The sequence below is a fragment of the Amblyraja radiata genome, chromosome 4 (genome assembly GCF_010909765.2).
Source record: "Amblyraja radiata isolate CabotCenter1 chromosome 4, sAmbRad1.1.pri, whole genome shotgun sequence".
Classification (NCBI taxonomy): Eukaryota; Metazoa; Chordata; class Chondrichthyes; order Rajiformes; family Rajidae; genus Amblyraja; species Amblyraja radiata.
Window position 1 is genome coordinate 12,081,414 of NC_045959.1, and position 27,343 is coordinate 12,108,756.

Genomic DNA, 27,343 nt, shown 5'->3' on the forward strand with positions numbered 1-27,343 from the left:
GACCTTAAGCGCGGTACTCCTTCAATCTACTCTTTTTAAACATAGTTTAAATTGTATATAATATTCCTGTTAAATATGTTGAGCCATTTATCCAAACTTGGTGCAGCACATTTGTTTTCAGAGGTATCCTATTAGCAAATGTATTCAAAACCTTGTTTAACATGTCTATTGTTCTTTAATTATAGTAATTACTCACACTTCATGATTCCCTATACATGAACAGTTGCAGAGCTTTCCTTGATCAAACATCGAAAAACATGTTGTGTTCGAAGGTCAAATAGAGGTATATATTTCTGTGAAAAATACATCCCACCACTTCTTAAATTGGAAGAAATCTCACAAAGAAGCCTAAAGGGATTTAAACCCATCGTAGGTCGAGGAGCAGCTGTAGTATTGCCTAATCGTTTACAATGATAGAAAAGTAAGGAAAACAAGGCTTAAATGCATGGAAGAGCTGATTGTCTTCTTCAAATGACTCGTCGATCAATGTTCAATACGTCGCACAAGAACTACTTCAAAATCACACTTTGCTTCTCTTGAATAACCTCTGCTTCCTTCCATGGAGCCAATTTGCTACCCATCCAACTATCTCTCCTTGGATCCCATGCAATCTAATCTTCCAGCGCAACCTACCATGTTGAACCTTGTTACTCCAGCTTTTTGTCTATCTTCGATTTAAACCAGCATCTGCAGTTCCTTCCGGCACTGGCCTAGTACACCAAAGCTTGGATTTTTTAGTTTGGATAGGATTAATATTTCATATGCAGTCAACTCAATAGTCGTGAATGTGGGTAACAAAAAACACCCAGAAAAATAGCTCTGCAATTACAGCTTTTAAATACAGCACTAAAAATTTCAGATAAAGCAGTAAGATGTCAAGCCTACTGTCTACAAAGGTAAACACCAAGATGTCTTTATATAAAAAAAGATGTTTTATCAATGCAAGTGTACGCGTTTAAAAATACCATGAGCAGAACATGTAGGCCAGCTTGGATTCTTATCTGATTTTTGTAGTTGTTTTACATTTATCCAATTCAATCAACAAGAATAATCATAAGAGGACCTTAAGTTTTCAGTTAGCATGGCCTTTCAGATAATGTTTTGTACGGCAATAATTTAAAATGAGCAGTAGATTTGCAGATTTTTGTTCTTTAACAAGTCTTGGTATATTTTGCTCAATTAACAAAGAGCCAAAATGAAGCTATATAATTTTATTGGAAATCAATAACAGGGACAATAGATCATATAAAGTTTGCTGCAATTTTACATTTATTAAACTACAGAATGAAGCACATATTATACACATCCTAAACATTTTACACATCAAATCTTTCAGGTTATTCTGTTAAATGGGTAAATGAAAACCTCAAGACATCTATAACAAGAATATCTGTATAAAAAATGTGAATATGTAAACTGTTTAAGCAGGGAACCCTGTGAAAGGTTTCCACCTCTTCCAAGTCATCCATTTTGTTGCATATTTTATTGTTGGTTTGTGGGGGGGAGGGAGAGGGAGGGGGGGAGAAAGTAAAAAGTTACATCAACTCACAGGCTTCATTTCAGATGGTTAAAATGTTAATTTTTTCCACATGACCACTTGTAGTTATTCTAGCCAATTTCTGCCTGGTCCCGATTAACTATTTCAAGTGTTCAAGTTAAAATTTTAACAAAAATTAAGAAAGCAGGCTTGTTCCACTGGTTTCCTTCCATGTTGGAATGTCAACCAGACATGCGACTGAACAGAACTGCAATTCCATAACTTAAACACTGATGCCAGACAAACTAGTAGCTGGAAAACCACCTTCCCGGCTGAACTGAAAACAAGAAGGCACACACGAGTTCTTCACAGATGTTTCCAAGGTTAAACCAACTTCCTGCATCCAACACCTGAGACAAGAGAAAATCCATCAAAGATGAACATGTTAAAAAAAAAAGTACACTTATCTGCTGAATTTCAGCATGGTGATTAGTTATTAATGCTGTGGCTTATCTTTATGATAATTTAACAAGTCTATTTTGAGTTACTCACCAATCGCTTGTTGACATCACACAGTAAATGGGCAACTTCTGGAACTCATTAAAAGTAGACTGCTTTAATGTGTATGCTCCCATGTTTTCAAAGATGACCCAATCACCGACACTTAATTCTGGTAGAAGACAATGCTCCACAACCTGATCAAGCCCATCACAGGATGGTCCCCACAGGCTACTGGCAAATACTGGCTCTCCTGAAATAGGTTTCTATTAGAGAAAAGGGTATATCAGAATGATTTTTCAGCTACAATGAATTATCCCATATTTATCCAGAAAGCATGCTTGACATAACTTAAACCAAGAGTATCTGCAAAAATAATCTTGTATGTGTGCTAAATGAGTGTACTAAATGAATAGCAGCCTTCCAGTATTTTTACTTCATAGAGGTCTTGCATTCCGAGGCTGCCAGTACTCTCATTATATCAACCTGCTTCAAGTTCACAATTTATATTATAGCTACCCGTACTTATATTTTATACTTATGTTTATATTTAATGTAAATGTTTCACTGTATTTTACAAAATATTTTTTTTTTAAACTGATTTTCATCATAAAATCATTAACCCACCTTGTGAAGAATTGGAATAGCATTCACAGTTCCGTACAGATTGTTAACAAAAGAGCCATAAACACCATCACTGATGTAATACATGAAGAATGGTTCATCATTCATGGACGAAACTAAGGGATGAAGAAATTATGATTAATATTCTGCAGTCAATTTTATTAATTCATGTTTAGTATAATAAAACCGTCACTGAAGACTGTAGGTCAATAGATTTGAACACTATCTTTCCAAAGAAGTCAAATTCAATCCAGATTGACAGGATGACTGTCGAATAGTTTGTAACTTTACAAAGGATAAGGTTTAAAAGGAAAGTTTAGAAAATGTTTTCAGGACTTAAAGAGTATTAAGAAGAATTGTTACAGAAAACACAAATAGTGCGTGAATTCAAAAAGTGTTAACTCTGAGCCTTACTTCAAAAACCACAAATACACAATGAGAGAGGGGGAAAAAACAGGATGAGGCCAGGAAGGACTTCTTTCAGACTGATGAATGCCAGGGACTATCTTTTTGGCGGTGAATGGGGCATAAATCATTTGAGATCAGTAAAGGCATTTAAGAAATTGTAGTCTTAATCGTAGAATTAAGAAACTGGGGTTAAATTAGGTGATTGGCCTCCTTAAATCTTTTGAAGTTTTTAAAATGGGTTCAATGTGCTCCCTTGAGTGTCAAAAATCTGCATTTAAAAATGCGAATCCTCTTTTTGAGAACCTTCAACGGACTGAAAATACAGGCAGTGGTGTAACTGGGAGTGAATTATTGAAGACAAGAGTATACATTTAGGTTGATAATAAATGTACACTTTTGATGAAAAATTGAATTCTACTCAAAACCTAATGCTGCATTCAATCTATATTTTATGTTAAACAAGGTTGGGTGCTTAGCTTTTTCTAACATATCAAACCAAAAACATATATAAAATAAACTAATTATTAGACACTGGTGTCAACCACTGGGATAGCATTACAGACAACTTCAGAATATGTTGTATAATTATCGTTTGAATTAATAAATGGAGCAAATTGCATATTGTTCAACTAACAATGACAGCCAGTGGAAATACTTGTGATTACCTTCCGACTCATCCTGTGAATCTCTTGCAAGGGTCTTCTTGGCTACTATGTTAACTGCTAGAGTGAATGCCGAATTCACATAGTAGCTACCGGGTTCAGCAATAATTTTAATACCATTTTCGGAGGGAAAGTAAATCTCAAGGAGTGGAGTAATGGCATCAAAAAACTATCAATGGAGAAAAATAAATAATGAAAACACAATCACTTGCAAATTATATTAATACGTAGGCTTGTTTAATAATGCTCTAAAAATAGTCATTACATAGAAACATAGAAAATAGGTGCAGGAGTAGGCCATTCGGCCCTTCGATATGATCATCCAACTCAGTATCCCGTACCTTCTCTCCATACCCCCTGATCCCTTTAGCCACAAGGGCCACATCTAACTCCCTCTTAAATATAGCCAATGAACTCAACTACGCTCTGTGGCAGAGAGTTCCAGAGATTCACCACTCTCTGTGTGAAAAATGTTTTTCTCATCTCGGTCCTAAAGGATTTCCCCTCTATCCTTAAGCTGTGACCCCTTGTCCTGGACTTCCCCAACATCGGGAACAATCTTCCTGCATCTAGCCTGTCCAACCCCTTAAGAATTTTGTAAGTTTCTATAAAATCCCCCCTCAATCACCTAAATTCTAGCGAGTACAAGCCGAGTCTATCCAGTCTTTCTTCATATGAAAGTCCTGACATCCCAGGAATCAGTCTGGTGAACCTTTTCTGCACTCCCTCTATGGCAATAATGTCCTTCCTCACTGCCTGCCATCCTGAAAAGGACCCGTTTACTCCTACTCTTTGCTTCCTGTTTGCCAACCAGTTCTCTATCCACATCAATACTGAACCCCCAATACCGTGTGTTTTAAGTTTGTATACTAATCTCTTACGTGGGACCTTGTCGAAAGCCTTCTGAAAGTCCAGATACAGGTGCACAACCTTTTATCCGGAGTTCCGGAAACCGAAAAGCCCCGAAAACCGGACATTTTTTCCAGGATGTCGTCTGCACACCAAAGCTCGCGTTTGGCGCCAAACTTGACCCGAAACGACCCACGGTCAACCCAGGTCTGTACTACTGTAGCGGCTGCCTTCTCCGGGGAGACACTTAAACATCTGTAAATCATTGCTTAAATGTTAGTCAGTTAGTTTGGAGGGCTTTTATGTGAGGGGGGGGGGTGAAGGGGGAAACTTTAATTCTTAGTCCCCTACCTGGTCGGAGAGGCGGGGAGCGGGCAATGCCTTACCGGGTCACCGTGCAGTAAGCTCCGGAGCGCTGTGGCCGCCGACTCCCAACATCGAGGAGCTGGGGCTGCGGGCGTCCGGCCGCGGGCGGTGCTGGATTTGGAGCGCCGCGCAGCCAGGGGTAGAGTTGGCGGGGTCGGAGCTACAACCGGCGCCGCCCGCAGCCCCAGCTCCGCGATGTTGGGAGTCGGCGGCCACAGCGCTCCGGAGCTTACTGCACGGCGACCCGGTAAGGCATTGCCCGCTCGCCGCCTCTCCGACCAGGTAGGGGACTAAGAATTAAAGTTTCCCCCTTCACCCCCCCCCCCCACCACATAAAATCCCTCCAAACAAACTGACTAACATTTAAGCAATGATTTACAATGATTCCCCGGTCTCCGGGAAGGAGGCAGCCGCTCCAGACTTTTCAAGCCGCCCGCGCTACCTACCTAATCTACGCTAAAAATCTTCCATTCGGAAATCCGAAAAATTCCGAAATCCGAGAAGTGTCTGGTCCCAAGGCTTTCGTATAAAAGGTTGTGCACCTGTATAACACATCCACTGGTTCTCCCCTATCCACTCTACTAGTTACATCCTCGAAAAATTCTATAAGATTCGTCAGACATGATTTACCTTTCGTAAATCCATGTTGACTTTGTCCAATGATTTCACCACTTTCCAAATGTGTTGCTATCCCATCTTTAATAACTGACTCTAGCAGTTTCCCCACTACCGATGTTAGACTAACTGGTCTGTAATTCCCTGTTTTCTCTCTCCCTCCCTTTTTAAAAAGCGGGGTTACATTAGCTACCCTCCAATCCTCAGGAACTACTCCAGAATCTAAAGAGTTTTGAAAAATTATTACTAATGCATCCACTATTTCTGGAGCTACTTCCTTAAGTACTCTGGGATGCTACTTCCTTAAGTAATCTGGCCCTGGGGATTTATCGGCCTTTAATCCATTCAATTTACCTAACACCACTTCCCGGCTAATCTGGATTTCACTCAGTTCCTCCATCTCATTTGACCCGCGGTCCCCTGCTATTTCCGGCAGATTATTTATGTCTTCCTTAGTGAAGACGGAACCAAAGTAGTTATTCAATTGGTCCACCGTGTCCTTGTTCCCCATGATCAATTCACCCGTTTCTGACTGCAAGGGAACTACATTTGTTTTAACTAATCTCTTTCTCTTCACATATCTATAAAAACTTTTGCAGTCAGTTTTTATGTTTCCTGCCAGTTTTCTTTCATAATCTATTTTCCCTTTCCTAATTAAGCCCTTTGTCCTCCTCTGCTGGCCGCTGAATTTCTCCCAGTCCTCTGGTAGGCTGCTTTTTCTGGCTAATTTGTACGCTTTTTTTTTAAAAGATGTTTTTATTAAGGACAGTGCATATTTATAAACATTTGCATGCAATACGCAAGATTATAGCTATAGGCTAATTTCCATCTGTAGTCCCTCTGGTAAACCAGGTTAACACATCACAACACATTCAATCCATAAGAAAAGAATCAAAACAAAACAAAAGACAAACAAAAAACATAACAAAACAGACAATAAAGTTAAAAAGAAACAATAAAAGACTGCCAGATGATTATATTACGGTAGATTATGAATACAGGTTTGATATTCCAGTAACCATTTTTTGAGTTGTTTTGTAAATGTGGTGATGGTTGGCAGATCCCGTATGAAGCAGGGGATCGCGTTCATCTTTTGCTTTGATAAATAAACTTTAAGAACAAACCTATCGCTATTATTTGCGCATCATGAAATTATTACAATTCATTTTACATGCAAGGTTTGATATTATATAACATTATACATGCAGGAAATTTTTGCTATTATATAACATTATACACGCAGGACATTTTATCCCAAATTTGGAATGTTAAAACAAAGATCCTCCATACCTTTTCAAGCTGCAATTCACCATCTGTTCCAGAAAACCCACCTCCAATGTCCAGCAGATTCATGTCAAAACCAAGCTCTTTCTGTAACAGAAAATATGAGGAATCAGGAAGTTAATCAATTTCCCTTTAAAACAATATTAATTTGTAAATTGTATTTTCTTGAAAATGATATGAAAATATAAAATACAAATATAAAATCACAGTGGATTACCTTAAAAATTTGAACAAAATCAATACAAACTAAACCTAAAGGCAAGGATAAGTTGAATTGTTCGGCAGTTCCAATGGTCATAACCTGGAAATATGTTCCAATCTGACTCTTCAGAGCAGAGAAGCAGGAATCATACATCACACTCTTCAGAGCAGAGAAGCAGGAATAATACATCACATGTACCATGGTCACTATATTTTAATGTTTTGTATCAAATTGGATTCAATTTTTGATATATTGAATTGATATATATACGTTGAAAGCCAAATAGATGACCCATAAGGCATCAATTTACAATGACCATATTTTGTAATGCAATGGCAATCATTTATTGAGCAGCACCCTCTACTGTTTAAATTCTGCACTGTGAACAGCATACTTCAAATTGTATATTGTCAAGATAGCTTATGTCAACAAAATGTACAATTAAACAGGATACTTACAGCCATATCAAAGACACATCGAGCATCAGCTAATGCATGCAGATAAGTCTCTATATTGCTGTTTGAACTCGAAACATAAAACCTGTTGAAAATTAAAAAAGATTGAATTTACTGACATTGTTCTAATTATTCACTCATTTTTGCAAGCCTGTCTTCAATTAGATATTACAGTGAATAAGCTAGATATCTCATCTAGATACCTAGATATTTTTTAGCCTAAATATATATATAATACTTTTAATAAAATTAAACACGCTAAATTATTAAAGTGCCCTGGTTAACTTGAACTCTCTTTACAGATATCACCACTGTCCTATCCGCTCGTCTCCTATCCTCTGCAACTAAAAACTTGTTTTCACGCTTTCCCAGTAATGACAAAGGGTCATTATGAAAACATCCTTATGATAATTCTCAATACAGGTGTTTCGCAAATATACGACCTCAGCTCCTCACTATAGTCCCACTACACATACGACTATGCAGCCAAATTCTGCTCTAACTCCATTTAAAAGTTTGCAGATGAACCACCGTAGTGGGCCAGATCTCAAACAATGACGCAATGTAGTACAAGAAGGTAAAAAGAGCTGAGTAAGAGATCAAGACAACCACTCCCTCAATGTCAACAAGACGAAGGAACTAGTTATTGACCTGATATGAGGTGGTTTACTCATCCCAGTCAGGATCAACGGTGCTGGTAGAGATAGTTGAGGGCTTCAACTTTTTTAATATCACCCACAATTTGTCCTGGACCAACCACATTGAAGGCACAGCCAAGAAGGCATTTTGCCATGTCTCCTATAACTCTTTCCAACTTCCACAGATGTACCACATGTCGGGATGCATGACAGTTCAGTTTGAGAATAGCTCTGAACAAAACTATAAGAAATTGCAGTTGTGGAAGCAGCTCAAAATAGTCTCCCCATGTCCCAATCGACTCCATCTACACTTTACACTGCCTTGGGAAAGTAGCCTTGAAAGTAATCTAGGTTACACCAATCATTCCTCCTTCTCCCCTCTCCCATCCGACAAAAGGTACAAAAGCTTAAAAGCATGTACCGCCAGATTCAGACAAAATGTGTAGGAAGGAACTGCAGATGCTGGTTTACACCAAAGATAGACACAAAATGCTGGAGTAACTCAGTGGGACAGGCAGCATCTCTGGAGAGAAGGAATGGACGGCGTTTCGGTTTGAGACCCTTCTTCAGACACAATCAGGGGAGAGAGAAGAGATATGGAGGGTACGAAGGTGTGGAAAGGACAGATCAAAGGAAATGTACAATGGTTTAATTATGGCTGAGGGGAAGTTGACAACAAGGCATACAAACAGTAAAACTAATCAGGAGGACAGTGAAACGTCGAGTATTAGGGTAGGAGGGGGGACAGGAAGGGTTACTTGAAGTTGGAGAAATCAATATTCATACTGCTGGGTTGTAAATTAAGATAGTAGTCTCTATTTTCCAACCTACCTCATTGCCACCTTTGTACTTTGTTAATCTGCACTCTCTTCCAAACTGTAATGCTATAATGTCATAGCACAAAATTCTGCACTGACCTTTTTCTCTTTCCATTAGATTTTGACTGGTGTATTGTTTGATTGCACTTAATGTATGAATTGATTGGATAGCAACTAAGTTTGTCATGGTATTGTGGCACATATTACAATAAAAAAAACAAATAACACCAATACTAGACTCCATGTGGATAACAAAAATAAGGAAGCTATCCATCACCAATGCCACTTGCAGTAAGACTGCAATAACGTACAGTGGTCACTCCTTCAGCTTCAGTCCAAGTTTCATCCTAAGCACATAATCTGCAGAATATTAACATTATAGATCTTGGCTCGCTGCAAACTGGCTATATTCCAGATCACTGGTGATCCTAGACAGAATTCCTACCAACTATCAACGCCATACATCGGCCCATAATCACAATTATTGACATCTTACAGCATGCCAGTACAAAACATCAAATACAATTATCTAAAGTGTAGGAAGGAACTGCAGATGCTGGTTTAAACTGAAGATAAACAAAATACTGAAGATAGGCCCTTCTTCACTCCTCAACCCGAAACGTACCCATTCCTTCTCTCCAGAGATGCTGCCTGCCCCATTTAGTGTCTATCTACAATTATTTAAAGTGTGAATAACAAGGATGATGTGCAAATCTCTATTATTGCAATGTTATAACTCAAGCTGCATGAGGAAATTTAATTTGAATGTATTTTCAGGTGTTCACCAATTAAAAAAAAAATATTCTCATTGTTAAGCCAAGACTTTTCTTTCTCCAAACACAATCATTTTACCCTATGTTACCAAAACAAGAATGTTTTTAAATGCCATTTATCACATCAAAACCACAATTTTCAATGACACTTCTGTACCAGGCACCAAGTAAACACATGAGCTATGCCCCTCCTCCTCTCCCCCCCTTCCCCCACCCACTCCTTAGAACAATTATTTAGTATATCCCAGTCTCAGCTACATTGCTATCTTTGAACTCTCATTTCCAAAATCATGCTTTAACTTTTTTTTAAATGGCAAGGATGATCAGACCGAAAAGGGGGAAATAATACATTTTTATACTAATGATGCAGTTTCAATTCGAGGAAAAGCAAAACCTTCCAAATTGAAAACTGCATAACATAGCTCTGCACAAATGTATCCATTCATTCCCTTCCCCACTCTGTACACTTAGAACATTCATACTCTTGGCACTGGATAAATAACTTGCAACGGTTGGTCAAAAACAAGAAGATGCATTGGGACAGGTATAGGCAACTGAGATCAAGTGCATCCCTGGAGGAGTTTCAGGAACTGAAAAAGGAGATCAGAGGGGCAAAAAGGGGCCAGGAGATAGCTCTGGTGGGTAGCATTAAGGAAAATCCCAAAAGATTTTATAAATACACTAGACCAGGGGGGACCCGTTGGGTCCTGTCCCGTCAACGCGCGGTTGCAGGGGGAGGTGGGGGGGCTGCAGCGTCACACACACACGAACCACCCTCCACACACACAGGGGAGGAGGGGGCGAGTGAGGAGGGGGGCGAGCGAGGAGGGGGGCGAGCGAGGAGGGGGGGCGAGCGAGGAGGGGGGGCGAGCGAGGAGGGGGGGCGAGCGAGGAGAGGGGGGCGAGCGAGGAGGGGGGGCGAGCGTGGAGGGGGGGCGAGCGAGGAGGGGGCGAGCGAGGAGGGAGGCGAGCGAGGAGGGGGGCGAGCGAGGAGGGGGGAGAGCGAGGAGGGGGGAGAGCGAGGAGGGGGGAGAGTGAGGAGGGAGAGTGAGGAGGAGGGAGAGTGAGGAGGGGGGAGAGAGAGGAGGGGGGTGAGAGAGGAGTGGGGGAGACAGGAATGGGGGAGACAGGAATGGGGAAAGAGGCGGGGGACCGGCCAATCATGGCTTACGCGAGGGGAAGCCCACCCACCAGCGTGAGACGATCGGGCTGGGGAGACGGAGAGGTGGTCGTCCCGTGAGGGTAGATAGAGGGGAGAGAGGGAGGGAGGAGAGGGGGTGAGAAGAGGAGGGGGGGGGGGGGGGGGGGGGAGGTGGAGGGGAGCCGGGCGAGTTAGTGGGCTGCGAAAAGCGGAGAGAGAACCGGCCTGACTGGAAACCCGCAGCTGGAGTGAGCGCGCTGGGGAGTGGCGTGGCTTCACCGGCCGCGGGGAGAGAGAAAGTTCTTCAGCGCGTGAGCGCTTGTGACCTCGCTATCTGCAGAACTTTCTCGTTCTTTCTGCACCTTTTGAAGAACGGGGCGGGGGGAGGGGGAGGGGGGTGTGGTCGTGGGGAAAGAGGGGGGGGGAAGAGAAGGAAGGGAGCGGGGAGCGTAACTGGCTGCGCATTGAAAATCTGCGCAGCTGGTCGCGAGCAGCAAAGGCATTGGGACATCAGCAGCTGGCCAGAGACTATTTTTAAAAAGAACGTCAGTTTGGTGATGAATTTTAGTAAATATCTCGGGAAATAAATGACCAAATTTACAGAGGAGTGCATTTCTAAAATCATAAGGTAAATATCTACTGAAATATGTAAAAAGTTCCCCGTTATTGTGACATCAGCACCTGGGCAGCGGTAAGATTTAAAAAAGGTCAGATTGGTCAACAATTTTAATTAAAAAAGTCTGGGAAATAATTGTCCAAATTTACAGAGGAGTGGATTTCTAAAATCACAAGGAAAATATCTACTGAAATATGTAAAAATGCCCCTTTTCGGCGTCTGGTTTTCGAGGAGATGCGTTTCACAAGCGAAATGACACACACACACAGTTTTAAATTATACTAGACCAAGTGCAGACCCGTTGGGTCTGTTCCCCCAACGCGTGTTTGTGTGGGCAGAGAGAGAATAGGGAGGGGGGGGGGCGGCATCACACACACTAACTACCCCCTTGATATTAATAATATTATTAATTTGCTCCGTTTACCCCATAACCGCCCTATTCACTGACGCATAGCCCCCAACTCGCAGGCGCGTCTAGAGAGGGGGGGGGGGGGGGGGGGGGGTAGAGAGTGAGGGCAGAGAGAGAATAGGGAGAGCCAGAGCGAGGCAGAAACAGAAGGGCAGGACAGAGGGAGAGGGGGGGTGGAGGGGAGGAGGAGAGGGAGAGTGGGTGAAGATATGAGAGAGAGATCGGAGGAGGGGAAGAGAGAGAGGGGGGCTGAGATGGGGGGGGAAGGAGTGGGAAGGGGAGAGGTGGTAGGAAAGGGGGTGGAGGGGAGCGGTGGAGGGGGAAGGGGGTTTAGGGGAGAGGAAGGGTGAGAGAGAGGGAGGGGAGGAAGAGAGAGGGGGGGGAGAGAGAGAGAGAGAGAGAGGGAGGAAAGGGGCAGCAGCCCGAGCGTGAGGCTCGGAGCAATCTGAGGGCGGTGAAAAGCAGCTCAGGGGGACCAGTCGATCGTGGCTTCCACCAGCGTGACAAAGCCAGGCCGGGGGGCAGACGATCGTGTATAGGATCTTTGGTAGAGAGGAGAGGGGAGAGAGGGAGGAAGGATAGGGGAGGAGGTGAAATGTAGGTCCCTTGCAGTCAGAAACAGGTGAATTGATCATGGGGAACAAAGACATGGCAGACCAATTGAATAACTACTTTGGTTCTGTCTTCTCTAAGGAAGACATAAATAATCTGCCGGAAATAGCAGGGGACCGGGGGTCAAATGAGATGGAGGAACTGAGTGAAATCCAGGTTAGCCGGGAAGTGGTGTTAGGTAAATTGAATGGATTAAAGGCCGATAAATCCCCAGGGGCAGATAGGCTGCATCCCAGAGTACTTAAGGAAGTGGCCGCAGAAATAGTGGATGCATTAGTGATAATTTTTCAAAACTCTTTAGATTCTGGAGTAGTTCCTGAGGATTAGAGGGTAGCTAATGTAACCCCACTTTCTAAAGAGAGGGAGAGAGAAAACGGGGAATTACAGACCAGTTAGTCTAACATCGGTAGTGGGGAAACTGTTATAGAGTCCGTTATTAAAGATGTGATAGCAGCACATTTGGAAAGTGGTGAAATCATAGGGCAAAGTCAGCATGGATTTATGGAAGGTAAATCATGTCTGACGAATCTTATAGAATTTTTCGAGGATGTAACTAGTGGAGTGGATAAGGGAGAACCAGTGGATGTGTTATATCTGGACTTTCAAAAGGCTTTCGACAAGGTCCCACATAAGAGATTAGTATACAAACTTAAAGCACACGGTATTGGGGGTTCAGTATTGATGTGGATAGAGAACTGGCTGGCAGACAGGAAGCAAAGAGTAGGAGTAAACGGGTCCTTTTCACAATGGCAGGCAGTGACTAGTGGGGTATCGCAAGGCTCAGTGCTGGGACCCCAGCTATTTACAATATATATTAATGATTTGGACGAGGGAATTGAATGCAACATCTCCAAGTTTGCGGATGACACGAAGCTGGGGGGCAGTGTTAGCTGTGAGGAGGATGCTAGGGGGCTGCAAGGTGACTTGGATAGGTTGGGTGAGTGGGCAAATGCATGGCAGATGCAGTATAATGTTGATAAATGTGAGGTTATCCACTTTGGTGGCAAAAACAGGAAAGTAGACTATTATCTGAATGGTGGCAGATTAGGAAAAGGGGAGATGCAACGAGACCTGGGTGTCATGGAACACCAGTCATTGAAAGTAGGCATGCAGGTGCAGCAGGCAGTGAAGAAAGCGAATGGTATGTTAGCATTCATAGCAAAAGGATTTGAGTATAGGAGCAGGGAGGTTCTACTGCAGTTGTACAGGGTCTTGGTGAGACCACACCTGGAGTATTGCATACAGTTTTGGTCTCCTAATCTGAGAAAAGGCATTCTTGTCATAGAGGGAGTACAGAGAAGGCTCACCAGACTGATTCCTGGGATGTCAGGACTTTCATATGAAGAAAGACTGGATAGACTCGGCTTGTACTCGCTAGAATTTAGAAGACTGAGGGGGAATCTTATAGAAACTTACAAAATTCTTAAGGGGTTGGACAGGCTAGATGCAGGAAGTTTGTTCCCGATGTTGGGGAAGTCCAGAACAAGGGGTCACAGTTTAAGGATAAGGGGGAAATCTTTTCGGACCGAGATGAGAAAAACATTTTTCACACAGAGATTGGTGAATCTCTGGAATTCTCTGCCACAGAAGGTAGTTGAGGCCAGTTCATTGGCTATATTTAAGAGGGAGTTAGATGTGGCCCTTGTGGCTAAAGGGATCAGGGGGTATGGAGAGAAGGCAGGTACAGGATACTGAGTTGGTTGATCAGCCATGATCATATTGAATGGCGGTGCAGGCTCGAAGGGCCGAATGGCCTACTCCTACACCTAATTTCTATGAGAAGAGTAGTGGGGGGGGGGGGGGAAGAAGAGGAGCCGGGCTGCCAAATGGGGAGAGAGAGAAGCGGCTTCTGACTCTGGAAACCCACAGCTGGAATGAGCGCTCAGGGCTTCACGAGCTGCGCCAACAGTGGTGAGAAAATTCAGCGCATGATCCTATAGCTGAACGGAGCTGTATGAGGAGAACTTGTGAGGAGTAGATTCAGCGCGTGAGGAGTCATTGCCCCGAGATCTGTAGAACAAAGAAGCTATAGCGGAACGGAGCTGTAGAATGTTTGTTCTGCAGAACTTTCTCGATCTCTCTGCGCCTTTAATGCACAGCGGCCGGGGGGGGGGGGGGGGGGGGGCCCAGGACGCAGGTGGGCCTGGATTGGTCGGCATGTGGGCATTGTGACGTCAGCAGCTGGTGAGTGCCGTTTATATTTTAAAAATTGAGTTTTGTGATCAATTTTATTCAAAATCTGGGGAAATAATTGACCTAGAAGTGGATTTCTGAACATAAGTTAAATCCCTACCGAAATTGTAAAAATTTCTGCGTTTTTGCGTCTGGTTTTCGAGAAGATACGTTTAACATGCAAAATAACACACACGCATAGTTTTAATAGATATATGATATAATATATGATAGAGGAAAAAAAGGGTAACTAGAGAGAGTGGGACCTCTCAGGAAACAAATCGGTCACCTCTGTGTGGAGCCATCCAAGATGGGCTAGGTCCTCAATGAGTATTTCTCCTCTGTATTTATCGAGAAGACAGTAGGACGGAGGAACTTGGGGCAGTCAATAGAAGTGTCTTGAAAGCAGTCAGTGTTACTGTCGAAGAAGTACTGAAGGTACTATCGTGTATGAAGGTAGATAAATCTCCAGGGCCTGATCGGATATATCCGAGGACATTGCGGGAAACTAGATAGGAAATTGCGGGATCCCTGGTCGAAATTTACGAGTCGTCCTTAAATACCGGAGGGTGGCAAATGTTGTGTCTCTTTTCACGAAGGGCTGCAGGGAAAATGCTGGGAGCTATAGGCCGGTGAACCTAACATCTGTAGTTGAAAAGTTTCTAGAGAGGATTCCGAGGGATAGGTTATACAGGCATTTTGGATGGGCAAGGGCTGATGAGGGCTAGTCATCATGATTTTGTACACAGGAGGTCGTGTCTCACAAATCTGATAGATTTTTTTTGAAGATGTGACCAAAAAGGTCGATGAGGGCCAAGCTGTAGATGTTGTGTACATGGATTTCAGTAAGGCATTCGACAAGGTTCCGCATGGTAGGCTGCTCTGGAAGATAGGTTGCATGGGATCCAAGGAGAGATAGCTGAATGGATAGCAAATTGTCTCCATGGAAGGAAGCAGATGGTGATGGCGGAAGGTTGCTTCTCGGACTGGAGGCCTGTGACTAATGGTGTACCTCGAGGTTCGGTGCTGGCAATTCTGGATTTAGTGTCCAATGAACCAGATATGATAAGAGAACTCGAGGTAAAGGAATTGCTTGGAGGTAAAGGAACCGCTTGGAGGTAGTGGTCATAACATGATTAGTTTTAATCTGCAATTTGAGAAGAAGGTTAAATCAGAAATGTCAGTGATGCAGTTGAACAAAGGGGACTATGAAGGCATGAGAGGGGAGCTGGCCAAGGTAGACTGGAAAGGGATCCAAGCAGGAATGACGGTGGAACAGCAATGGCAGGAATTTCTGGGCATAATCTGGAAGATGCAGGATCATTTCATTCCAAAAAGGAAGAAAGATTCTAAGGGGAGTAGGAGGCAACCGTGGCTGACAAGAGAAGTTAGGGATAGAATAAAACTAAAAGAAAAGATGTGTAACACAGCAAAGAGTAGCCGGAAGCTAGAGGATTGGGAAACTTTCATAGGATAACTGAAGGAAACAAAACGGGCAATACGGGCTGAAAAGATGAAGTACTAAGGGAAGCTGGCCAGGAATATAAAGAATGACAGTAAAAGCTTCTTTAGATATGTTAAAGGGAAAAAGAGTAGCAAAATCAAATGTGGGTCCCTTGAAGGTAGACACGGGTGAAATTATTATGGGCAACAAAGAAAAGGCAGAAGAGTTGAATAGGTACTTCGGATCTGTCTTCACTAAGGAAGACACAAACAATCTCCCATATGTACTGGAGGACAGAGGATCTAAGGAGGTAGAGGAACTGAAAGAAATTTTCATTAGGCGAGAAATAGTATTGGGTAAGCTAATGGGACTGAAGAATGATAAATCCCCTGGACATGATGGTCTGCATCCCAGGGTCCTCAGGGAGGTGGCTCAAGAAATAGTGGACGCATTGGTGATCATTTTCCAATGTTCAATAGATTCAGGATCAGTTCCTGTGCATTAGAGGATAGCTAATGTTATCCCACTTTTCAAGAAAGGAGCGAGAGAGAAAACAGGGAATTAGACCAGTTAGCCTGACTTCGGTGGTGGGAAAGATGCTGGAGTCAATTATTAAAGAGGTAATAATGGGGCATTTGGATAGCAGTAAAAGGATTAGTCCAAGTCAACATGGATTTATGAAAGGGAAATCATGCTTGACTAATCTTCTGGAATTTTTTGAGGATGTGACAAGTACAATGGATGACGGGGTGCCAGTGGATGTAGTATATCTAGACTTTTAGAAAGCCTTTGATAAGGTCCCGCACGGGAGACTGGTGACTAAAATTAGAGCACATGATATTGGGGGTAGGGTGTTGACATGGATAGAAAATTGGTTGGCAGACAGGAAGCAAAGAGTGAACAGGTCCTTTTCAGAATGGCAGGCAGTGGCGAGCGGAGTGCCACAAGGCTTGGTGTTGGGGCCGCAACTGTTTACCATGTATATTAATGATTTGGAAGAGGGATTTAGGAACAACACGAGCAAGTTTGCGGATGACACAAAGCTGGGTGGCAGTGTGAACTGTGAAGAGGATGTTAGGAGGTTGCAGGGTGACCTGGACAGGTTGAGTGAGTGAGCAGATGCAGTATAATATAGATAAGTGTGAGGTTATCCACTTTGGCGGCAAAAACAAGGGGGCAGATTATTATCTCAATGGGGTTAGGTTAGGTAAGGGGGAGGTGCAGCGAGACCTGGGCGTCCTTGTGCACTGGTCACTGAAAGTTGGCTTACAGGTACAGCAGGCAGTGAAGAAAGCTAATGGAATGTTGGCCTTCATAACAAGAGGATTTCAGTATATGAGCAAAGAGGTTCTTCTGCAGTTGTATAGGGCTCTGGTGAGACCACATCTGGAGTATTGTGTACAGTTTTGGTCTCCAAATTTGAGGAAGGTCATCCTTGTGATTGAGGCAGTGCAGCGTAGGTTCACGAGATTGATCCCTGGGATGGCGGGACTGTCATATGAGGAAAGATTGAAAAGACTAGGCTTGTATTCACTGGAGTTTAGAAGAATGAGGGGGTATCTTATAGAAACATATAAAATTATAAAAGGACTGGACAAGCTAGATGCAGGAAAAATGTTCCCAATGTTGGGTGAGTCCAGAACCAGGGGCCACAGTCTAAGAATAAAGGGGAGGTCATTTAAGACTGAGGTGAGAAAAAACTTTTTCACCAAGAGAGTTGTGAATTTATGGAATTCCCTGCCATAGAGGGCAGTGGAGGTCAAGTCACTGAATGGATTTAAGAGAGAGTTAGATAGAGCTCTAGGGGCTAGTGAAGTCAAGGGATATGGGGAGAAGGCAGGCATGGGTTATTGATAGGGGATGATCAGCCATGATCACAATGCTGGCTCGAATGGCAGAAGAGCCTCCTCCTGCACCTATTTTCTATGTTTCTAAACTTGAATATTTGATTTTCAATGATAACATAGCACATGGTTTAGTTTCATGACGTCTCAGGATTGGATACAATGGAAATTTAAAAACACACTCACCTTACACCAATCACCTGAATCCCTAGTTCTTTGGCAGATTCCAAAAGCTGCCTGCAGTTCTTCAACGTAGCTCCAAACTTCATACCAATCACATTTTCTTCATTTGAATCAGCAGTTGCAATGTCTACCAAGAGCCTAAGAGAAGAGGAAGATGATTGGGGCACAGTTGGTTTACATCATCATATGTGTAGCTTGAAGACTGTCAGAAGTATGAAGATTATGTTGGCAGAAGCTTCCACTTTCAAGGTCTGAATCTGAACCTAAATAAAAACAAATCCTGCGCAGGAGAGAAAACTGATGATTAGGGCCTAGATGTGTTGCTACACGTAAAAGGACATGGAGGAGAAAAAAAATGTAGTAAACCAAGACTCAATTGTTTCATCAAAAGAGTTGACTGGACACTGTAACAAAAGAATTTAAGAACAATAAGCCAATCAAGTTTAATTCCAACATCAAACAGCAAAATCTTTGCTCAGTATACTATTTTATCTAATTACCAAATCAAACACTTGTTAGTTACATTATTGATCTATCTATCCACATAATCGCACCTAATATTACAATTATTCTCAGCTACTCGACTAAGATGGCAATATAATGAACCATTTGTATCTCAAAGTTTGGGCATGTGGGGAAGTAGTCCATTCCTATTAGTTGCCAATATTCCTGACAGAAGGCTAGAACGTAGTGCCAGTCAGACTGAAATCTGTAATGTTCCACCAATGCTAAGGTGTGGGTTTGACATGAGGAATGAATGCCAACTTTGAAGATACCTGTCCTCCAGTATCTTGTCTGTGGAATTTCATCTCAGCACAAGCTTAGGAAAAATACTCTTTCTAGCCCTTTTTGTCATTTGGTTTATGCTTTGCATGTTATAGTCAAAATTTGGCAGATCCTTTCAATATTATAAACCTTTTCAATCCACCAAAATGCATTTTAGTAGATGCAGTATTATGGAGCAACCCACTATTCAATTCTAGTATTGTAGCAAATCAGCTACAAACAGGCTACAGTTATACAGAAGCGTCAAAGACATGCAATGAAACTGGCACATCTGTACAGTACAGGCATTTTAATGTAGGCCGAGCATCAACTTTACAATCAATTTCTTTCTAGGGAATATATTTAACTTTTACTTCATTTTCATGGGGATGAACATTATCAAATGAAGCTAGTTTTGGAAAATATGTCTTCTGCTCCACTTGTTTCATATTCAAAAAGCTGCTGACATCTCTGGCACCAGAGACTGGAGTTCAGCAAGTACTATACAGGGTTAGTCATGTTTCCTGTATTATGCCACCTGACATGATTTTTACTTCTTGTAACCACCAATATGTAAAATTGGTAACTGCCCTGCAGCAAGTTAAGGCAATATTTTGGGTGGTATAGTATCCAACAAGTTAATTTATATCTAATTCAAGACTTTGCATGGACCATTGTTTTAGCTTTATTTTATGAAAATTAACAGCCAATATTTGTACAAGGTTTAAATATTTCAAACCAAGGAACTTGTTTAAATATATGACAATCATTTATAGCTGGAGCAGTTTCAATCTCCCACTGAAATTTATCTCCGTTCCAATTTCCCTCCAGGGATGATTTATCGTATCATATATCAACGTGATTAGGGTTTAAAAAATAACACTTTAGCCTGGATTTCATGTCTTTTACCAATAATAGAAAGGTCCACGGTACTCTATAAAAACCTGAAATGATCCAATTCAAAAACAGCCCGCCGAAAAGGCAAAGTTTAAGCATTTATTTAATGTGAAAACTCAATGTTCATATATAGAATGTTCACAAAAATCTAGAAAATATCTACAAAAAATGTTCAAGCTTAGTGAATGTTGAACGTCTTGGATATGTAAAGCATTATTTGATAACCTTAAATACTTTACTGTATATAATAGTTTGGGAGGCAAGATAAAGGTGACTTCAGGTGGCACAGCTCCTAAACAAAAGGGAGTTCATTTGTGTCTGTATTCAAAGCCACAGAAATATTTGAAAGAATATATTAACAATTTTTATTTTTAAATCTGGCAGTTTAATTGCTAACTTGTCAAGTTTTTGAACAGTTAATGCTACAAGTATATGAAGGAAAAATAATATTCTCATTTATGCTAAAGAATGTGCTACTGAATATTTTGGTTTTGGTTAGCTTTACACACTTACTTGGCACTGGGATGGTTACGTGCAATTTTCAGAAGTTCAGCCTCGTTATCGCAACTCATGATATTTATTCCCTTTTTGGCTGCATACTTAATCTGGGAAATCTGCTTGCATGGGTTTATGTAGATAATATTGTCAGATGTAACACCCAAGCTTTGCACAAGTGTTATTTCATTCTGTGTGAGAAAATATACATGATCAGACAAGAACATTATTATTTATTAGTAATTTACATGATTTTGTAATTTAATTTACATTTTTAAAGAAAATTTCAAAACTATGAAATAAAAGCAAGATAATGTGAATTCAAACTATAGCAACAATCACCTTATTTGCGCAGGCAAAACCAGTTCCAAGAGCTGCCAGAACTTCAATTACAGATTGACTGCTGTTACACTTGACAGAGTAAAATGGTTTCACATGCGTCATCACGTTCTGCCATCGAATGTTCTTCTTCATAACATTCCCAAGATCAGCAACAAAAAAAGCATTCCTTTCAGTTTGCTAAAATTGATTACAAAAATATTAGTTTCAAGATGAACTCTTTGCTAATGTGGCTTCAGTTATTTACAACAAAATTTCAGCGGACATTTTTCAGAGCAATAGCTGTAAACTAAAATATAATGCCACCATGCCTGATTGGCTAATTTACTGGAGAAGTCCAGCCATAAACATGATGATCATAACCAAATTCGTTTCCCAAACCGTGTTGAAATAGTTGGTTTATGCAAACTAATTGAATCCTATCCATTGAACACTCTTAAAATGAGGGTGTGAATGCCAAATTATAACATAATTCCAGATAAATTGTCTCCTGGAAGCAACTATGATCACCAAACTTAATAGAGAATAAAGGAGAAATTTACATACAACTTTTAAATGGGCAGTCAGTTAAATTTATTTTGGATAGAATGCTGCCACTTGATAGTAATGCCACTTGGCACTGGTGCAAATCAGACATGGAGGCCAGGATGTCTAAATCATGGTGTTATCAATTTTCTGCCTGTTAAGAATGCACCAAGAATGACATATCTATGCACTTATCTTACAATCAGAGAGAAAATGCAAGTTTAAAATCTCTTCAATAAATTCTAATATTTTTAAATAGTCCCACTGAATATAAACTGGGATAATATATCCTTAAGTACTGTGAACGAACAAAAAGGTTTCTGGAGTATAAAAAAATAAAATTCTGCCCAAATCCACTTTTCAATAAATGCTAACATGCATGTGTTAACATAATAAGACTAATTTACATTAATATCCTCTTGTCAATCAAAAACTATTCTTAAAACAAGTTAATCATTTATAGTGATAGAAATGTCTGGATTTTGAGACACAGGCAATGCCAGTTTTACTGCATCCCCATCTGAATACGAGTCAATAAACACGGTTGATTAAAAGACTCGTGTTCAGATGAGGCGTGTTCACATTATGGAAAGTAGCATGAGGGGGTTTTCTGGGAAAGCAACCATCCATCAACCCCCCACCCTTGGAACGTAGTGGCGGCGGCGCCTCTACCATTTTTCATTGGATTGTCTCCTCAGAAATGCAGCTGTGGAACAAATCAGAACGTATCGAATATTATGGCATTACATTGTTCTGAAACAGGCGTAACGTTTCAACAACATTTGCACAACACAGAATAAAAAGGATTTAAATGGTTCTTTTACTGATCTACATATTTTTTATTTTAATCAAAGCATCATTTTTCTAAGAGAGCTGGGGTGGGTTTGATTGTACAGGTGCACAACCTTTTCTCCGAAAGCCTTGGGACCAGACACTTTTCGTAACTCGGAATTTTTCGGCTTTCGGAATGGAAGATTTTTAGCGTAGATTTTAACGGCTGGCTCAGTGGTAGTGCTCGGCTCATATCCGCAAGGTCGTGAGTTTGCACCTCGATCGCGAGTTTGAGTCTTCAATGTAGTTTTTTCTTGCAGAATAGGAGAGAATAGGGAGGGTTAGGCTGGGATCATTCTCTGCAAGATGATCTTAGTGCGGGAGACAGGTGTAGGAGAGGTGTACTGACCGTGTGGGCAGAACTTTGGAAGTGATTGCCCACCATTCTCAAAAGCCGCTGTGTTTCCCTGTCCCTCCAACACCAGAGGAATCCGCTCCCGATGGGCCGCTACGGTGACAAGTGGCAGTTCGCCCACAGCCCGAGCTGCGCCACCCCAAGAACAAGACGTACCTTGCACACCATCAGCTTCTGCCCTACGGTGAGCGTGTTACTCTGGAGTTGGAGCGGGGCTGGGCTGGAGTTGCTGATCTGGGATCTCCGTGCTTGCAGTGGGCCTGGGGGTCGGTGTCCCGATGAGGGGGCGCAGCTCGGGCTGTGGGCGAACTGCCACTTGTCGCCGTAGCGGCCCATCGGGGAGTGGCTTCTGGTGGTCCTGACGTCTCTCAGCTCCTCTCCAGGGGGGAGGCCGGAGACGTCAGGACCAACAGGAACCCGCTCCCCGATGGGCCGCTACAGCGACAAGTGGCAGTTCGCCCACAGCCCGAGCTGCGCCCCCTCATCCGCAACCCGAGTTCCTCTGGAGTTGGAGCGGGGCTGGGCTAGAGTTGCTGCTGGCTGTGAGTCTCTGGGATCTCCGTGCTTGCAGTCGGTGTCCCGTTGGTCCTGACGTCTCCGGCCACCCCCCTGGACAGGAGCTGAGACTGGGAACTGTACCGCCCTTGCCCCCTCCCTCTGCAACTGCAAACAACCCCACTCTCCTGCAACGGCGGTACAGTTCCCAGTCTCAGCTCCTGTACAGTGGGGTGGCCGGAGACGTCACAGCCCGAGCTGCGCCCCCTCATCCGCAACCCCAAGAACAAGACGTACCTTGCACACCATCAGCTTCTGTCCCTACGGGGAGCGTGTTCCTCTGGAGTTGGAACGGGGCTGGGCTGCTGCTGGCTGTGGGTCTCTGGGATCTCCGTGCTTGCAGTGGGCCTGGGAGTCGGTGTCCCGTTGGTCCTGACGTCTCCGGTGACTGGCACTGACCTGCTGGCATCGCCGATGTGAAGACAGTGCAAAGCCCCCGCGCCGGTGCAATGGGCGGGGAGCTGGAGAGGGGAGGGAAGGGGTCACACACATGGCCGGGAAGCAGAGGGGTGTAGGTGGGGTGAAACTGAAGGGAGCGACAATCTGCTGCTGCCTGCCCGCTGAGTTAAAAAGTTCCCACGCAAGACTCGCGATACACTGTGTCTACCGTGGGAACTTTTTAAACTCAGCGGGCAGGTAGCAGCAGATTGTCAATTATTAACCCTCCCGCGCAATATACCCTCACCTTCTCTTTTATGAATGGGGATTTAGTTCCCCTTTCTTCGAGGACCGACCGGAGGTTCCGCTGTCACCTCTGCGGGCCGCCCTCGGTGAACGTCTTCAAGGACCTTTCTTCAAGGACCGAAAAAATGTCCGTTATTCGGAGCTTTTCGTTAATTGGAATTTCGGATAAAAGGTTGTGCACCTGTATAATAATTAAATGAGAAATGCTGTGCAGGCATTTAGTTTGGAGTGGGGGTGTTCATAGAAAAACACCTGCAGCGCAATCTTCTTTAACACAGACCTCCTTTTTTCATTGTATCCAGTGTTACAAGCAGAGATGCATTCCCATGTTATGCTTTTCCTTTCATTTTATTGGCGATGAAACCCACCACCATTATTAACAGCCGCGGTTAGCATCAGACTTGAGGGATGGATAAGGAAGTGAGAGAACCCCCCCCCCCCCCCTCACAGTTTTTGACCATTTTTATTTTTAGTTACCAGTACTGTGAAGCAATGAGATTTGGGTATCAAAGCCGGGTCCCTCCTTTCTGACACTCCTGGGCTGTTCATCTATGCCGCATTTCCTCCGATGCGAAAGGATAGGTAGTGTAGAAGAGTTCAGCAGATAAAGGGATAAAGCATGGTGACTTAGTGGAAGTGGAGTAAAGACTGCAGAAGCAGGCTATGTAGCTCCTCACAATGCAGTGCATCAGAGAAAATGCCTTGCAGCTGAAGAGTGCAGCAGCACTACACGCTACAGTACAAGTTCATGTCCTCAGACTGGACAGGGCATGGCAAAGGTGGGACTTGGCTGTGCCTTACAACACAAGTAAAGTGATGTCATGCCCAAATCTTATTGCTCAACATTATTAAAATGGACAAAATTTGTTGCTTCTTTCTTTTGTGTTTTGTATTTATCCCCCCCCCCCCAACCACCACATAAATTCTAAGACCCAATTTTATTGCATACATCCCAATTTTTAGGGAGTGATCTGCAAATTAAAGGGTGAATTCCTGTAACGCAAATGGCCGGATCACCTGTAATTAGGCAGTGGATAGAGTCATAGTCATACAGCATGAAAACAGGCCTTTCGGCCTAACTTGCCCGCTGACCAGCATGCTTCATCTACACTAGTCCCACCTGCCTGCATTTGGCCCATATCCCTCTAAACCTGTCCTGTCCATGAACCTGTACAAATGTTTTTAAACGTTGCAAAGTACCTGCCTCAGCTACCTCCTCCGGCAGCTTGCTCCATAAACCCACCACCCTCTGTGTAAAAAAAGTTACCCCTCAGGTTCCTACTAAATCTCCCCACTCCTCCCCACCCTCACCTTAAACCTATGTCCCCTCGATTCCCCAATTCTGGGAAAGAGACTGTACATTTACCCAATTTATTCCTCTCATGATTTTGTACCGCACAGGGCTCGAAATTAGCGGTTGCCCGGGTGCCAATGGTCACCCAAAGTGCCGCCGGGCAACCTAAATGCCGAGTCATTTTGCCCGGCTTGGCATTGCAGATACTGGTTTATACCGAAGATAGACACAAAAAACTGGAGTAACTCAGCGGGTCAGGCAGCATCTCTGCAGAAAAGGAATGTGACGTTTCGTGTCAGCGGCGACGAAGACTGTAGTGCGGGCCAAAGATACTAGGTGCAGGGTGACGGAGGGTCGGAGCAAAAGACGGGCCCCTCACGCACCCCCCCCCCACCTGCCCCGACAGCGGTCGCTGCTTGTCACTCCGCCAACGGCGATAACCACTTTCCGCACGCCGAGGCCGGGAGAAAGGAAGGGGGAGGCCCCCTTCCGCCATCAGAAGCACCGCTTGTCCCCGCACCTTCCTGTTGGCTGGCGGAGGAGAGGAAGCGGTGGCGAGGAGATCCCAACTGCCTCCCCCTTTGGCAGCGGGGCGATGATGCCGGTGTTGGCCGAGGAGCGCTGACCTCTCCCTCTCTCAACCCCCCTTATCCAGGGACTCCTCCTCTCCATCCAGCACTGATCCCCATTCCCGCCTCTATTCAGTCCTCACTGACATATCCTGTGCTCGCCCCCCCCCACCCCCCCCATCCCGTTTATTCATCCTGCACTGATCACCCTATCCACCTCGCATGGATTCTCATGCCACTCCCCATCCATCCTCCACTGGTCCCCCAATTCATCCTATACTCTAGCCCGTGCTGTCCCCTCCCCCCCTCCCCTTCCTTCACCCTCTAGCTGTCTCCTCCCATCCGCCCGCCCTCGGGCTCCTCCTCCTCCTCCCTTTGTCCTTCTTTCTTTCCCCACCCCCTATCAGTCTGAAGAAGGGTTTCGGCCCGAAACGTCGCCTATTTCCTTCGCTCCATAGATGCTGCTGCACCCGCTGAGTTCCTCCAGCAATTTTGTGTACCTTCATCCTATACTCACCCCCCCCCCCCCTTTCCAATCCATCCAGCACTGCCTCTTCCCATTCATCCTGCACTGCACCCCCTATTCATCCTGCACTGCACCCCCTATTCATCCTGCACTGGTCTTCAGATCCATCCTGTACTGACCCCCCCCCCTCCATTTATCCTGCACCGTTCACCCATCTATCCTGTAGTGATCTCCCCATTCATCTTTTACTGATCCCCTCATTCATCCTGTACTGATCCCCCCCATTCATCCTACACTGATCCCCCATCCTGTAGTGATCCTCCCCATTCATCCTGTACTGAGCCCCCCCATTCATCCTGTACTGAGCCCCCCCATTCATCCTGCACTGATCCCCCATCCACCCTGTAGTGATCCCCCCCCCCCATCCATCCTGTAGTGACTCACCCATTCATCCTGCACAGACCCTCCAATCCACACGGTACTGAACCCCCCCATTCATCCTGTACTGATCCCACCATTCATCCTGCGCTGACCCCCCATCCTGTACTGATCCCCCCCATTCAAGAAGAATGGGGGGGGGATCAGTCTAAAGAAGGGTCTCGACCCGAAACGTTGCCTATTTCCTTCGCTCCATGGATGCTGCCTCACCCGCTGAGTTTCTCCAGCATTTTTGTCTACCCCCATTCATCCTGTACTGATCCACCCATTCATCCTGTACGGATCCATTCATCATGTACTGATCCCCCCCCCATGCATCCCATACGGATCGAGGACCCACCCGGAGGGTCGGTAAGCAGACCGGCTGCGGGAGGGGGAGACGGGAAGAGTGCACGTTCTCGACAGTTGGAGGCCTCTGGGTGCCGCTCCCAGAGGCAGAGCACATGGACTGCACACGGGCTACAGCGGTGGAGCAGCAGTGGAGCAGTGGCCGACCCTGCAACGTCGCCAGGTCAACAGACCTTCATGGTCAGATCAAGATCCTTGCACCTACAACAAATGGGACTAGAAAATAGTGCCAAACTGGCAATGCTGTATACTGTATTACTGCTATACACTTGCACTGTATCTGAGATGCCTATCTAATATGTATCTAAGTGCTTATGTATAGTGATACTTGTACTGAACTGTATACAAAAATGAATTTCACTGTGCCTCGGTACATGTGACAAATAAAGTTCCATACCTTACCACCCACATTATTGTGACGTTTTTTTTTTGGCAGTATATAAAGTTCCCAAGTTTCAAAAGATTGCATTAAAGATATATTTTTATAGACAAAAGGCATAACTATATAACTGACAATGGTTTATATCAAATTAGGAATGGATGTTAACATTTCAGATCTTCTTCAATAAACATACCATTAAAATATGTTATTAGATTCTATTGCAGAGAACAAATGTCACTTGAAATTTAAAATGCCACATGCAATAAATCAGGGGTCGGCAACCTTGTTCTGCATAGGGGCTGGACTGGAC

General features: G+C 43.7%; 1 protein-coding gene across 2 annotated transcripts in view; it reads right to left on the reverse strand.

Annotated features, from left to right (window-relative positions):
* Positions 1 to 1,196: 1,196 nt before the first annotated feature.
* azin1 (antizyme inhibitor 1) overlaps positions 1,197 to 27,343 on the reverse strand; it is a 62,490-nt gene continuing 36,343 nt past the window's right edge. The window contains exons 4-12 of one of the 2 annotated variants that reach the window (XM_033018982.1): positions 20,590 to 20,766; positions 20,266 to 20,438; positions 18,094 to 18,228; positions 7,444 to 7,525; positions 6,790 to 6,870; positions 3,673 to 3,838; positions 2,603 to 2,715; positions 2,030 to 2,241; positions 1,197 to 1,887 (exon numbers count right to left, since the gene is read on the reverse strand). In XM_033018982.1, the coding sequence (XP_032874873.1) occupies positions 1,761 to 1,887; positions 2,030 to 2,241; positions 2,603 to 2,715; positions 3,673 to 3,838; positions 6,790 to 6,870; positions 7,444 to 7,525; positions 18,094 to 18,228; positions 20,266 to 20,438; positions 20,590 to 20,766 (1,266 nt within the window). In that variant the 3' untranslated portion in view covers positions 1,197 to 1,760. The remainder of the gene's footprint in view (positions 1,888 to 2,029; positions 2,242 to 2,602; positions 2,716 to 3,672; positions 3,839 to 6,789; positions 6,871 to 7,443; positions 7,526 to 18,093; positions 18,229 to 20,265; positions 20,439 to 20,589; positions 20,767 to 27,343) is intronic. The other variant, XM_033018983.1, reaches the window with a different exon arrangement.